Source organism: Chelonia mydas, chromosome 7 (assembly GCF_015237465.2).
Source record: "Chelonia mydas isolate rCheMyd1 chromosome 7, rCheMyd1.pri.v2, whole genome shotgun sequence".
Classification (NCBI taxonomy): Eukaryota; Metazoa; Chordata; order Testudines; family Cheloniidae; genus Chelonia; species Chelonia mydas.
Window position 1 is genome coordinate 23,787,737 of NC_057853.1, and position 13,733 is coordinate 23,801,469.

The window sequence follows — 13,733 nt, forward strand, 5'->3', positions numbered from 1 at the left end:
GGGTATAACCTAAGGTATGTGAGCCATGTTCTGGAGGAGGCTTGCCTAAGTGAGGAGTCACATCCCTTGGATGGGCCGGGGGCCCCCAGATCATGATACATACGTGGGAAGGGAATGTGGGGCGGACAGATGCCTCTGGCCCTATTCTTTTCCACTCCCCCATCACGGACAGCCATGTCCCCTTTTCCCAATGTCCCATGCCTCTCCTCGCACTCTCCTTAGTCCGCAACCCCTCTTCTCTATTCCCATCTAGGTCTTCCATCCCCTAATCACTCTCCTGCAGTGAGCATTTGCTTGAGTAGATTTTCCCCCACAAAAAACGATTTCAGCACCTTCTGACTATTCTGCTGTCCTCAGATTACATTTCTGGTTTGATCTCTGTCGGTCTGCAAAAAATGTGTCAACTTTAAGAAAAGTTGTCTTTTCCCCCATAAGCTGTATCTCACAAACCCCTTGGTTAAATGGCCCCAAATTTAGATCTCTGACAGTACCCTATGTCTCCACGAGGTGTATCAAATTTCAACAAAATTTGATTAATAATATCGATTTCAGAGCACTTAAAACAGTCAAGCTTTAAACAGAAAGCTGGCCTTAACCTTAACTCTAGCAGAGATGTTGTTCTGCTATAATGCTCTAGATTTTTTTTCCTCCATAGGAACTGGTCCTCACATAACTACCTTAGGCTGGTGAATTGAAGCGTCCAGCTACACTCTCCGTTCAGTTCAGCCTTCGAGAAGCAAGGAGGCAGGATCACTGTTGAACCACTGTAAACTGTAAACCACCCACCAAAATCTTGCCAAAAGTTACAGTATGTGCAAAAATAGAACTTGACTAGAAACCCATAGCCGTTAAAAGGTGTCTCCCTGTAAGCCTCTGTTCCTCTCAAACACCACAGGAAAGGGTTTAAAATGCATTTTTTCCCCAAAGCAGCTTTACAAGCAGAAAGGAAGAAATTACCTTACAGATAAGGTAGTGTGGCTTTTGCTTTTTTGCATAAGGTGGTGGAGGGATATTTCTGCTCCATTTTGTATTTTCGCAGCATATCAGAAATATCCCCATCCAGGGGTTATAATTATAATCTAATTAGTTCTTTCAACATGGGCAAGCACATTCTAATGAGAACACACCCAAAGTTGTCAGTCTCTCATCCATCACAGATGGGAACGGTGCCCTCTCATTAAGTCAAAGAATTTATGTTCTTTGGACCTTCCCTGCAGCCAGGTGAGTGCAGACTTACAAAAGAAGCTGGGAATTACTTGGAGGTTTGTCAAGCCATTTGGCTAGCCTAAAAAAGCATAGCTGGTTTTCTCCTTTATCAGAGGGCTTTAGAATTGGGTTGGTTTGGTTGCCTACCGGGGCAGAGTACTGGGATAGAAAAATAAAGGATTTGTTAGGAAGCCTGTACACCAGCCCCTTTTTATCATCTCCACAGACTTATGTTTCCTGATTAAGTCAGTAACTAGCCCCTCCTATCAGCAGTGATGGGGTAATGGTGCCACTATAAACACTCATCTTGGACAGATGCAGCAACCCTACACCAACATGTCCCATCTGTCTGAGGGGAACCTGCATCTCTTTGCTATCTCCCACCATGTAATCAGTTACAGAATCTATCCCAAACAATTGCTGCTAAGTCTGTCCTGGCCGGTCTCTTTGAAAACTCGTTGACGGCTCACAGTAATTTTGTTCCATTTAGGTAGAATTCTGCTTTTAAGTCACATTTCCTGTGTTTTCCTCCTCTAATTTGTTACTATTAGGGATGTTCACAAGAAGACAGGATGTTCACAACCTGAGCAGAGGAATAAGCAGACATACAGATGAATTCCTAAGGAACAAAGATCCTGTTTTTGTGCAGATTTAACAAGGAGAAAATTAAAGCACAGAAAAAATATGACCTCAGCAGAACCTCTCTAAAAACAATGTATTTGAAAGTATTCTCTGAGGACTCGGCAGCTCTTTTAAAAGGTGTCAAGAAAGAGACAGTAGCACAAACTAGAAAAGATCTTGCACATTTACATAGTCTTGTATCCTCAGTGATCTCAAAGTGCTTTATAAATGTAAAGAATACACAGGGATCATACCAGCCACGCCTGGGATGGGACACAGTAGCTGTATAGTAGCAAACAGTGAAGCTACACTATAGTTCAGGGCAACAAGTGCCACTGAAACTGCACAGGGAATATTATGTATGATACAAGAGGGAGGGAACCTTTAAGTAAGAATCTAGAAGAGGCCAAGATGCCGTTACCTGGTAAAGGCCTTCATCATCCTCCTGGATCTCCGTGTTTGGCAGGCTGTGGTGTCGCTCATAACCTGTCCGGCACATGCCATTGGGCTGTCGTGCTAAATCCAAATGGTGATCACTGGAGGATGGGGTCATAATCATTCCCTGACTGGTTGGTGAGTGACCTTTGCGTGACACAGTCTCCTTCCGATGATGGATCAGTTTCCTGGCAGAGAGAACGGGAACAGGGGCATTAGGGACATGGGTGAAGCGCTGAAGTCAGTAACCAATGCCAAGAAGCTTAAGTCTGAAACTGGACTGTGGCTACAATAGACATCTCCATAGTGAGGATCTTTACTGAAGATAGAATAAGTCCAACTCCATGGAACTACTGACGAAGCACCTCTCAGAGAGGAAGGAAAAGTCTTTGTAAAAAGCACATTATTTGTGAATCAGGGTTCACAGGCGACATATCTCCACTTCATGGTATGGAGGCCTAGTTGTTATGCCATGAGCTTTAGACTTGCCTGCACCTTAGCTCCATGGCTCCCTTACAATGTACATGATTGTTTGATTTGAGGTGAAGCAGAGATGCCTCAATCCATAACTCAAGGTATCAAAAGTCTCATAGCAAGCAATTGTTAATGGTGTATTACAAAGACACCCTGCTCTGACATCCCTGTCTCAAGCACTAAGTTTGCTATATCCCAATAGATTTACATTTTTAAGCAATGAAGGAAAGAAACAAATACACCAAATCCTCAACATGCCCCTCCCAGCGAAACTCAACTTCAGCAAGCTCTGGACACCAATTCAGCCTCTCTCCACCTTTAAATGACACCTTCTTTGTCCCCCAGGAGTGGGCTATTAAAGGATCACCCTGCAATTGCTGCCTGCTGAAGGTAACATATCTATTCTTCGTATTCTATACAGGTTGTTATACTGTCCTCAGTACTGTAGTGTCTCAGAGCCTTATGGAAGTGCATTAAGCAATGTGGCTGACCTTTGTCACGTGTGGATCTATTCTCCCTCAGACCCTCTCCCATGGAGAAAAGTGTGTGTACAACGCAGTGATCTGTCTGGACTTTTGAGGGATGCAGGGGGTTGAGGTCCATCGTTCGCAGTGGAGAAAGTTTCTAGAGATGCCCTTCTCCTAGCCAACCACCACAAATTGTGCATTTGTGGGTGGGTGGGTGGGTGAACACACACATACAAAAATCATCAGTGCCTATGGAATCAATCCCGTTTCATCTGGAGCATTAAGCACAACTCAGACCACCCAGTGAGGGGAGGTGCAAGCCATGCATGATGCAGGGACCACCACTGTTCAGATGGGTTTTTATTTCAGGGCAGGGGAATTATATGCGACTCTACTAGCTGCAGAGTTTCCTTTACATGATGCATTTGGCAAATTCAGCCTTGAAACCACTTTGTAGCAATGTCAAGATGCTGCAGTATCACTTCTCTGAGCTATCTTCGAAAAAGTGCCTAGGTGTTTCAGTGCCACTGGCTGGACAGCAGCAGCAGAAGGTACAATTACCGTGCTATCATCAGGGAAGGTAGAGTCCTCACCCTGGAGGAGCAAGGGCCAACAGACAGAGAGAAACAAGGAGTCTCTAGACCTTAACACTGCATCACTGACTTTAGGGGAGAGATGTCCTCTTGTTCATGTTTTAACCAAGAGCAGATTTAAAGATAAGGGTCTAGAGGCCAAGTGACCTAAGAGCCTGGGGGCAGGGAGAAAGGAAGCAGTGGGGCAGCTGCATCTGAGAGGGCAAACTGGAATGGCCAAAGAAGATGCAAAATCTCTCCCCCAAACCCGGATTGCAATTGAACCAGAGTATTCTCCTCCTCCCCCATCTCCCTCGCACTTGTAGAGAGAACTGCCAAGCAAGCCTTTAGCCGATGTGACACTCCAAGCCACATGCAGTGGGTTAGATTAGCAGACAGGTGCCCAGTGAGTTGGAGAAGCTGCTTTGCTTGGAGGAAAATGGAATTGTGGACAGAGATTGAGAGGAGACGCTGCAGTGGTGACTGAAGACTCAGCTGTTCATCACCTGGCTCTCACATCAGTGCGTTGGAGGGCTCCCCAAGTACTTCAGTCCTTTGTTTACTTAGCAGCAGTGGTGTTCCAATTACCAACTGCCAACCCGGCCATCCCTTATTAACCACACCCAGGACTGGAACAGTGAACAACCTCCCACCGTGGCTGTACCACTATGTTCACCCTTTCCCTGCCTCTTTGGGACTCGACAGCTCAAGCTCTTTTCCCATTTGTCCCAGCTATTGGCTGTACTTACTGGAGGACATCCCTCTGCTCCAAGTTGTATTTGCCTCCATTCTTCATAGCTGCATTGTGGATAGCCTCGATAGCTCGGTCAATGGACTGCAAAACCACATCTTGTTCCAGCACCTAAGGAACACAACACGCTACACGTTACCAGGTCTTCATTTTCAGATTCCTTTCCATCGCACTTCACAGTAAGTGAAGCTGACAGCATAAGAAATCCCCAGGAGCAGGCAGTGCAGAGAACTCAGATGACTAATGGAAATAAGAGAAAGGCTTTAGTTGTCCAGAACCACAGCATGTGATGATAGCCAATGTCAACTGTCCTGGTCTGTTTCCTACCTCTTTGAAGAATCAACTTTTTAAAAAAAATTTTTTTTTTAAATGTGCAGGTGTACACAAAATGGACTGTCTATTCAAGATTTATTGTTACAGATGAAAAACACACCACAGCTCCATGCATTTGCCTTCTGGGCCCTGAATTCCTACAATTCGTTATATGAACATCAATTGCAAAGAGCATGGAACAGCTCTTCAAATCAATTTCACATTCAGATTGCCACAGAAAGCTTTTGAGTTTCCACTGCAACACAATTTGTTCCATGCTTATTCCTTCTGCTACACTTACCCACCTCTGGAGTAACATGCACACCAAGTATCTGGAGAACTCATGCCAGTTCAAACAGTACCGTTTGCCCTTTTATTCACATTTTTCTTGCTAGTTTTCTAGTTGCTGCTGAAATGGCTTTTCCAGATTCCCACTCAAGTCATCATTGTATCATTTGCTCTTCCAGTTACACGCCTGCCAGCCAGTTTATCACTTTTTTTGTTGACAGTACCAGCTTTTCAAGAAGAAAAACAGAAAACATTTAATTCATCAGTCAGACCATGTTCAAAAGCCGTGGAACAGGTTTAACTTTGTCATTCTCAAAACCAATACTGCACCTCACCGGCAGGATTTAAAACTGAAGCAGTTTCCCCAACCGCGTTGAATTACAGTTCATTCTTCCTTTAACATGACTTGGGACCTTCTATTCCCCAGTGCTTTTGCACCATGGCTTTGTCTGTTTAGACTTCAAATCCTAGATCCATTTCTCCCAACCCCCTTAGCGGAGATGGAGGAAGACACTATGCTACAAAAACCAGACTAGGTGCATATCCACAAAAGACAGGTTGGACCAGAGCCAAATGGCTTGCACTACAAAGAATGACTGGAATGAAAGGACAGGAAAGATTCAAGTTGGCCTCTACGCTTGAAATATTCCTAAAAGGTTTTGTATATTAAGACTTTACACATATTCAGCACTTCCACCTGAAGTTCTTTACAATCATTACGCAAGGCTCACTTTTAGGCACAGGGCAACTGAAGTCCAGGGTAGACTGTGTATTGGTGAGTCATTTGTGCAAGGTCACAAGTCAATAGTAGAACCCTGAATATAGATAGCCCAGGAGTATTAATTCCCAACTGAGTGTGCTGACCATTAAATAACCCTGCCTGCGTTCTTAGCTCAGTGCATGTGGGTTTTTTTGGTTTTAATCAGGCATTCACTCCATCTGTCTGAATGCTGAAGATCTCCTTCATTTTTCCTTGCTTTACCCCCTGCCCACATCACAGCAACCATTTATCTGGCCAAAGAGCATTTGGAAGCTCATCAAGGATGCACCTTAATTGGCCATGGGGGGTTGCTACAGAGCAGCACACGGCAATCCCTCTCCACAGCGGGTGAATGCGCTGCCTCCACAGCACTGGTGTGCATGCTCTGATAACACACGGTGTATTATTTATGCATTGATTAATTACTAAGCCAAATGTGTATTTACAGCAACCTGCAGACAACACTGAAAAATGCCAGACAAGGCAGGGAATGAAAGTGCCTCTCTGAAACACTTCATTTTTTCAAAGGGACCATTTTTAGTTTTCTTGTAAAACAAGCGATAAGGAGAAAACAGCAGGGGAATCTGTTTTAGAGGAGACAAATGCAAAGTATGTTAAAATAAAAATATCTGCTCATTAAACACCACAGATGTGGGCTAAGCTACCTCAAACAGCCCAGCATGCACCCTGGGAGAAAGCCCCCCCAACCGTTCCCCCTCCTAGGCAGGCTTTTCCACCTCTAATGAAAGATCTAATTTAAAAGCCAAAGCAGGGCTTACTTGAATATATTTAGAGCAGTGTTTGGGAAGGAAGGAAAGGCAAAGCATTTCAGAGAAGGCATTTCACATTCTGAAAAGATAGGAGAAAACTTAGGTGAGCTGCGTTTCCCCTCTGGGATTGGGAAAGTACAACAGTAACGAAACCTTCAGCGCCTCCCTCCTCAGGTGAGGGAGGGCTACTTCTCTGAAAGCTGCCAACATCTCCTCTTATAAAAATCTTTTAGTCCCTCCACCTGCAAAGCCCCTGCACTGCTTCCAAATGTCCTGGCTGAAAAGTGTGATGCAGCACTTGCCACAGCCCCTCAATACCACCACTGAACTGGTCAAAGGGCTCGTATCAAATGACGCACTCAACTCCCTGTATAGCCATTCACTGAGTCAAACCGCACAATTAAAACAATTCTCAGGGTTTACACAAAGTGTGCACCACTGCCAAATCTTGCCACTGCATGGTTTTATGGTGATTCATCTCACCCTCCACAAGGCCCAGCGCTTTTAGATAATCACTGCTCAGTTACATCTTCACTTAGACTGGAAGCTCTTCAGGGCAAGGACTACACCTTTGGTCATTTGAGCACCATGCTTGCAGTGCATTATAACTATGTTGCATACCTTGTGCTGATTGGTTGCTTGCTGCAGCCTCTCCTGCCCCCTACATTCCTTTGCCCTACCATCCAGCTAATCCCCATGGAAAGGAATGAAACAACAAAATCAAGGTACAGAACTAACATGAAATTTGCAATCCACCACACTGTTAACTCTATTTATGTGTTATATATCCCATTCTCTTACCTAGGGTTGCCAACTTTCTAATCGCACAAAACTGAACACCCCTGTCTCACCACTTCCCCGAGGCCCCACCCCTGCTCGCTCCATCCCCCCTCCATCTGTCACTCGCTCTCCCCCACCCTCACTTGCTTTTACTGGGCTGGGGTGTGGGAGGTGGGTGAGGGCTCTGACTGGGGGTACAGGCTCTGGGGTGATGAGCGGTTTCGGGTGCCGGGGGGGGTATGGACTCTGGGATGGGGGTGCAGGCTCCAGGTGGGGCCAGAACTGAGGGGTTCAGGGTGTGGGAGGGCTCCGGGCTGGAGGTTGGAGTGTGGGGTGCGAGGGCTCCAGCTGGGGGTGCAGGCTCTGGGGTGGGGCCAGGGATGAGGGATTTGGGGTGCAGGAGGGGGCTCTGGGCTGTGGGGCAGGGTATGTGTGAGGGCTCCGGCTGGGGGTGCGGGTTCCGGGCTGGGGGTGCGGGTTCCGGGCTGGGGCCGAGGGGGCTCTGGGCTGGGGCCGAGGGGTGTAGGAGGGGGAGTGCGGGCTGCTACGTCCCAGTGGCCCCTAGGTGCATGGGCAGCCAGGGAGGCTCCATGTGTTGCCCTCATACCTGCAGTCGCTGCCCCCACAGCTCTCACTGGTCACGGTTCCCAGGCAATGGGAGCTGTGGAGCCGGCGCTCGGGGTGGGGATAGCATGCAGAACCTCCCTGGCCGCCCATGCACCTAGGGTGCTGCGGGGACCTGGCAGCCACTTCCGGGAGCCTCACGGAGCCAGGGCAGGCAGCCTGCCTTAGCCCTGGGCCCCCGCTACACCACCAACTGTACTTTTAGTAGTGGAGCTGCCAGGGTCCCTTTTTGACCAGGTGTTCTGGTTGAAAACCTTTGTCTTACTCAGTGTTTGTACAGTGCCTAGCACAATGGAGTCCCATCCTCAGTTGGCCCCAAGGCACTACCAGAATAATGATGTGACTAGCCAGGAATGGCAAGCATAAGTCACCCCTACGTTTCTTAATCAATCAAAAAGGCATTGGCAAGGCTCCACTGGGAGAAGAGAGAAAAATTCTGTGCAGTCAGAAAGGACCATAGATTCTGTAAAGGCAAAATTCATAGTTAGGATTGCAAATGTCTTAGCTACAAATTCTTTCCCCCCTGTAACTTAACCAGCAGCCATCTCAGAAACTCAGAGCAATATTTGCACTTAAAGGTCTATTCTACTTCCATTTTCTCTCTCCTTTTTCCACTGTACTTTAAAAAGAGCATTACTTAGCATAGTATCTGTGGTTCTTTGAGATGACTGCCTGCATGCAGGTGATTTATGGGGCTTGGGAGCATGAGGGCAGAATTTCTGAGCAGTAGTATCAGCTGGGGTTTATGCACACTCTGCTAATGCACATGTAACCCACACTAGCATAGCATGGCTCTGTAACACTCTGCTGGCTGGACTATATAGAGATTTATGAATCTGCTACAGACTTTGCTCTAGCAGGTCTCAATTCAGGCAGTAGAAACTCATGCATTTAGAACCAGAGGTGTGGAGTCTGACCTCCGTTGCTGACATCTCCCTCAGAGGCATTCCATTATACAATCATTCCCTCCATCCTGAGGATAATAAGGCGTAGTCCCAACCATCACTTATCATATGCCTACACTTAAACCACTGCAGCTGCACCATTCTAGCACTTCAGTATAGACACTTACTACAGCAACAGGATGGTTCTCCCCTCCCTGTAGTAAATCCACCTCCCTGAGAGGAGGTAGCTAGGCTGATGGAAGAATTTTTGTACCAAACTAGCGCTGGCTACGTGGGGACTTAGGTTGGCTTAACTATATTGCTCAGGGGTGCGGATTTTTCACACCCCCGAGCAACGTAGCTGGGTCAATCTAACTGTCTAGCGTAGACCAGCCTTTATCTTCGATCAAGCATCTACAGTAAGACTGAAGTAGTGGGAAAGTAAGGCAGGTAGCTTGTATCCCTGGATGGATGTATTGCAGAAGGGCACAGTGTGATGCCCATGCATTTGACTTAGACCAAATCAGCAGGCCCACAACAGCATGGATCCTGGATCCCTAAATATAACTAAATGGTCAGTGGAACTATAAAATTCTTGTTAGCTATTGACTATACGGGCTATGAAAACAACTGTGTAGACAAGGAAAGGTAAACTTTCCTGAAAGGGAATGAGGGCTGACAGGGAGTAAATGGACACACTGACTATGATGACCAGAAGAAAGTGAGTGGGTGGTTGAAGCTGCAATCTTATATATCCCCAGGTGGGGAAGTGAATGCACAAGGATGCAGCAAGGCATACTCACATGTCTATTCAGATGTTCCTTGCTTTTCTAACCACCTACACTGAAATGTTTTGCTGTTGTTCTGCGTTTGTACAATGCAGTGGTGGACCATGACTGGGCCTTCGAGCCACAATTATAAACAACAGTGCAGGCAGTGCTCTAAGAAGAAGAATCAATAGGATACTCTTAGCTAACATGGATGGAGTCAGACTGATATTTTAGAGATGTATTTGTGATGAACTGGGAAAGTATTTTGATTAATACTGTGTGTCGCTCAGTTTCCCTGTTCCATTTTGTCCTGCTGCCTGCTCAACACATACAGCTAAACCAAAGGGGGCTGTAGAGGTGCCAAGCAAGGAATGTAAAACAATGACACAGAGAAGTTGGCTTCAGCTGCACAGTTGTAACGGAGTTAAGATAGCAATTGATGGCTCCATCCAGACTAGAATGGGGTACCTTCCCCAAGGCTGGGATCAAAGGAGGCAAAAAATTTAAGAGACCATAGAAAAGGGAGAGGGGATTTGGGTCAGAAAGGAAAAGCTGACAGCTGGGAAGACTCACAGAGATAGGGAGAGACATATGATGTGAGCAGGCTGCTAAACCCAGCTAGAGACAGAGTTAACTGGGATATGAGGGACTTATGAAGGTGTAACTAATATCAGTGTAGGCCTTTTACTGTTACACTTTGCTCTAAGGGTATGTCTACACTGCTATTAGACACCTACAGCCGACTTGGGCTTGCAGGGCTCTTTAATTGCAGTGTAGACTTCTGGGCTCAGGCAGTTCAAACTCTGGCATCCTATCACCAAGCCCAGAAGTCTACATTGCAATTAAAGAAACCCACGAGCCTGAGTCAGCGGACGTGGGCCAGCTGCAGATTTTTAACTGCATTATAGACATACCCTAAATACTTTGTATCTTTTGAAGAAGCTATTTCTATATCACTGCAAACATACAGTGTCACAGACACCCAGAGAAAAAGAGCTTTGGGTGCCAAACCCAGTTGAACCCGCTGAAGTAGTCACAGCTGGTGCCCAAGGGCTGTAATCCAGGTCCCAGTCAGAGCAGGTGAACTGCAGAATTCCATCCAAGGAGTTAGGGTACACCTACACTGCAGTTAAAAACCCACAGCTGGCCCATGCCAGCTGACTCAGGCTTCCAAGGCAAGGCCGTTTAATTACAGTGTAGACTTTCAGGCTTGGACTGGAGCCCGGGCTCTAGGACCATGAGAAGTGGGAGAGTCCCAGAGCTTGGACTGCAGCTAGAGCCAGATCATCTACACCATAAATAAACACCCTGCAGACAGAGCCCCATGAGCCTGAGGCAGCTGGTATGGGCCAGCCATGGGTGTCTAACTGCAATGTAGACATACCTTTAAAGGCTCGAGACCTGACACTAGGTGGTGATGCACTTGATAAGATCCATAGATGGGACAGTGGTGCAGCTAGCCTGGTAACCATGACAGTAGTGACTGAGATTTTATCTAAAAAAGCATTTATACTGATTGTCATTCCAGAAGAAGGTTGCAATAGAAGAGAGATTAATTGCAAGTTTCCTGTTAAAGAAATTAAAAGAAATTTCATCAGAGAGACTGTGCTCTATATCTGGCCTGGCACGTAGGCTGGACACCAAAGGCAAGCCAGAGGGAAGAGCAGTTAACTTTGACAGTCACTGCCCCCACTAGTAATAAGAGGTTGAACTAGTTATACCTCAGTCTATAGCCTATAAAATGGGGCTCCTCAAAACACAAGAATCTCCTCTTATGCATGTGAAATTCATTTAACAAACAGGTTACATTTAAATCATGCACTTTAATAGTATATAAGAATGCAGGTTTCCTTCTTTACAGCATAGCAGATGGAATTATAGAACCTTCCATAAATCAGTATTTCTCTCTCTCTGCTAATAGCATGAGCAAACAGGAAGCATGTCGCTAGAGCTGGGCGGCAGGCTTCCTCTTCCACCCCGTAGCATGGATAGCAAACATTATGATGGGGAGAGGAGAGGCAAATACAGATCTACACTTTGTACCACCATGCACAGCCGATCACTAATACATTTCAATCTGTGACTGGAGCAGCGCACCCTTCCCAGATCCCAAACGGACAGGGATGGACACCAGTATGCATTTCTCATATCTGACATCCTCATTCTGCTGAGGGCACTTTTGTCTTAAGGAAATATTTAAACCCCCTTGAAATCTGATTCCCCCTCCCCACTGAAAAATAAAATCCAGAAGGTCAGTATTCTTGCTATCCCTCTCCCAGTACTGGGAAGAGAAATTTAAGTCGATTCAGGGTTTTAGCATTTCTCAGAAAACCCCAGTGTATGTACTGTCTACAATGGCACTCTAACCTTTCCCCTCAACAGTCCTCCCTCCCTACTTCCCCAATACCAGCAAAATAACTTTCCTCCTTCCTCATTTTGCATTCATCTGCAAGTGTCATTCTGCAAAATGCCTGGGCTCTTTAAATGCAATCAGAGCGAAGAACTTGTTCCGCAGTCCAGAATAATCATACCTTTCAGACAAGCATTCCTCTAGACAAATGGGCTGACAGTGAACATGGACTACAGCCATGCTCTGTGCACACGCATGTGTGTAAGATTTACATATTTACTGCACTGGCCCATTACAGATATGACAGGCCCTGCAAACTCTCCCTTCTAAAACAAGCTTTTCCTTGCCTTTGGGAAGGTTAGACAGAAGGTAACAATATTCCATCTCTTCCAGTTCTTCATGATCATGGGGACATCCGATCATGTGCTTTAGCAAAGTCAGTTCACACATTTCAGTACAGCTACTTCAGTGCTACCAATGCTGGAAGAGATAGCATAGAATCACAGAACTGGAAGGAACCTCGAGAGGTTATCTAGTCCAGTCCCCTGCACTCATGGCAGGATTAAATATCATCTAGACCATCCCTGACAGGTGTTTTATCTAACCTGCTCTTAAACTATGGAGATTCCACAATCTCCCTAGGCAAGGACAGGGGTTCAGATGATTTTACCGTCAGGTCATTGCTCAGGGTCTCCTGACAGTAGTATGAACACCAAACCCTCCATTAGCAGCTTAGTTCTGGTGCAGTAGCACTGTTGAAATCAGAATATTTATTTTTCCAGTGCAGATGCACCCAAGGACTGACAACACAAAACTAATTCTTTGTTATCCAAAGATTAGAGATGGACATTACCTAGGAAAGATAACAGCTTCAGAAAGTCTTATTCTTTAAGATTTGTGCTAACAAAGCAGCAACAAACTTATCCAATAACCCAGCAGGATAATGACTATGTCAGATACAGTATTTATAAATTATTACAGATCAGACCTGCACCCTTTACACTAACATAATCTTCAATGAAATATAAGATGAAGAGTTTAAAGAAATGATCGAAGCACTTCACCCTGAATATGCTCTTCAAAACCGATTTAAATTCACATATCCACTACTAGATGGCAGAAGTGAAACAAGACAACAAATTAAAGAACAAAAAGAATCCACATCGACACGAGTACAAAAAGTAAGTTAATCTTGAGAAGTGACCTGTGATGGTTACAAACACCTACACAGGGAAAAACAGGCACCTTCTTTCAGCTATTGTTTCTACAGCTGAAAAGGAAACTGAAGACCACTGTGTTTGCTGAAGATACCATTCATGAATGAAGAGAAAAGTATGAGATGGTCTTTAATGAAGCTATGAAAAAGGACAGAATTCCTCAAGGACAATTATTCTAAACTTCTGACATACGAGTGTTCGGCATTCTATTTAAACTTCACTGAAAAAAAACCCAACAGTAGTAGTAGTTACAGAAATCCAAAAACTCTTCCACCACCACCATTAGCCTCCAATTTAATGGCTGAAAAAGGAGGATTGATGCCCCAGCTCCTCAGTGATATTTGGGCTCTTTCTGCATCCAGTTACCACAAGTATGTTGAAATGTCTACAAATCACAAGGAAACTCTGGTCAAAACATAGTTGTCATATAAAGTGTGTGCTAATTTACAAAA

The 13,733-nt window shown here is 45.4% G+C and overlaps 1 protein-coding gene across 7 annotated transcripts in view; it reads right to left on the reverse strand.

Moving 5' to 3' along the window:
- NCKIPSD (NCK interacting protein with SH3 domain) overlaps window positions 1–13,733 on the reverse strand; it is a 95,254-nt gene that overhangs the window by 53,256 nt on the left and 28,265 nt on the right. For all 7 annotated transcript variants that reach the window (XM_037903897.2, XM_037903898.2, XM_043550836.1 and 4 more), the window contains exons 2-3: window positions 4,525–4,637; window positions 2,249–2,450 (exon numbers count right to left, since the gene is read on the reverse strand). In XM_037903897.2, the coding sequence (XP_037759825.1) occupies window positions 2,249–2,450; window positions 4,525–4,637 (315 nt within the window). The remainder of the gene's footprint in view (window positions 1–2,248; window positions 2,451–4,524; window positions 4,638–13,733) is intronic.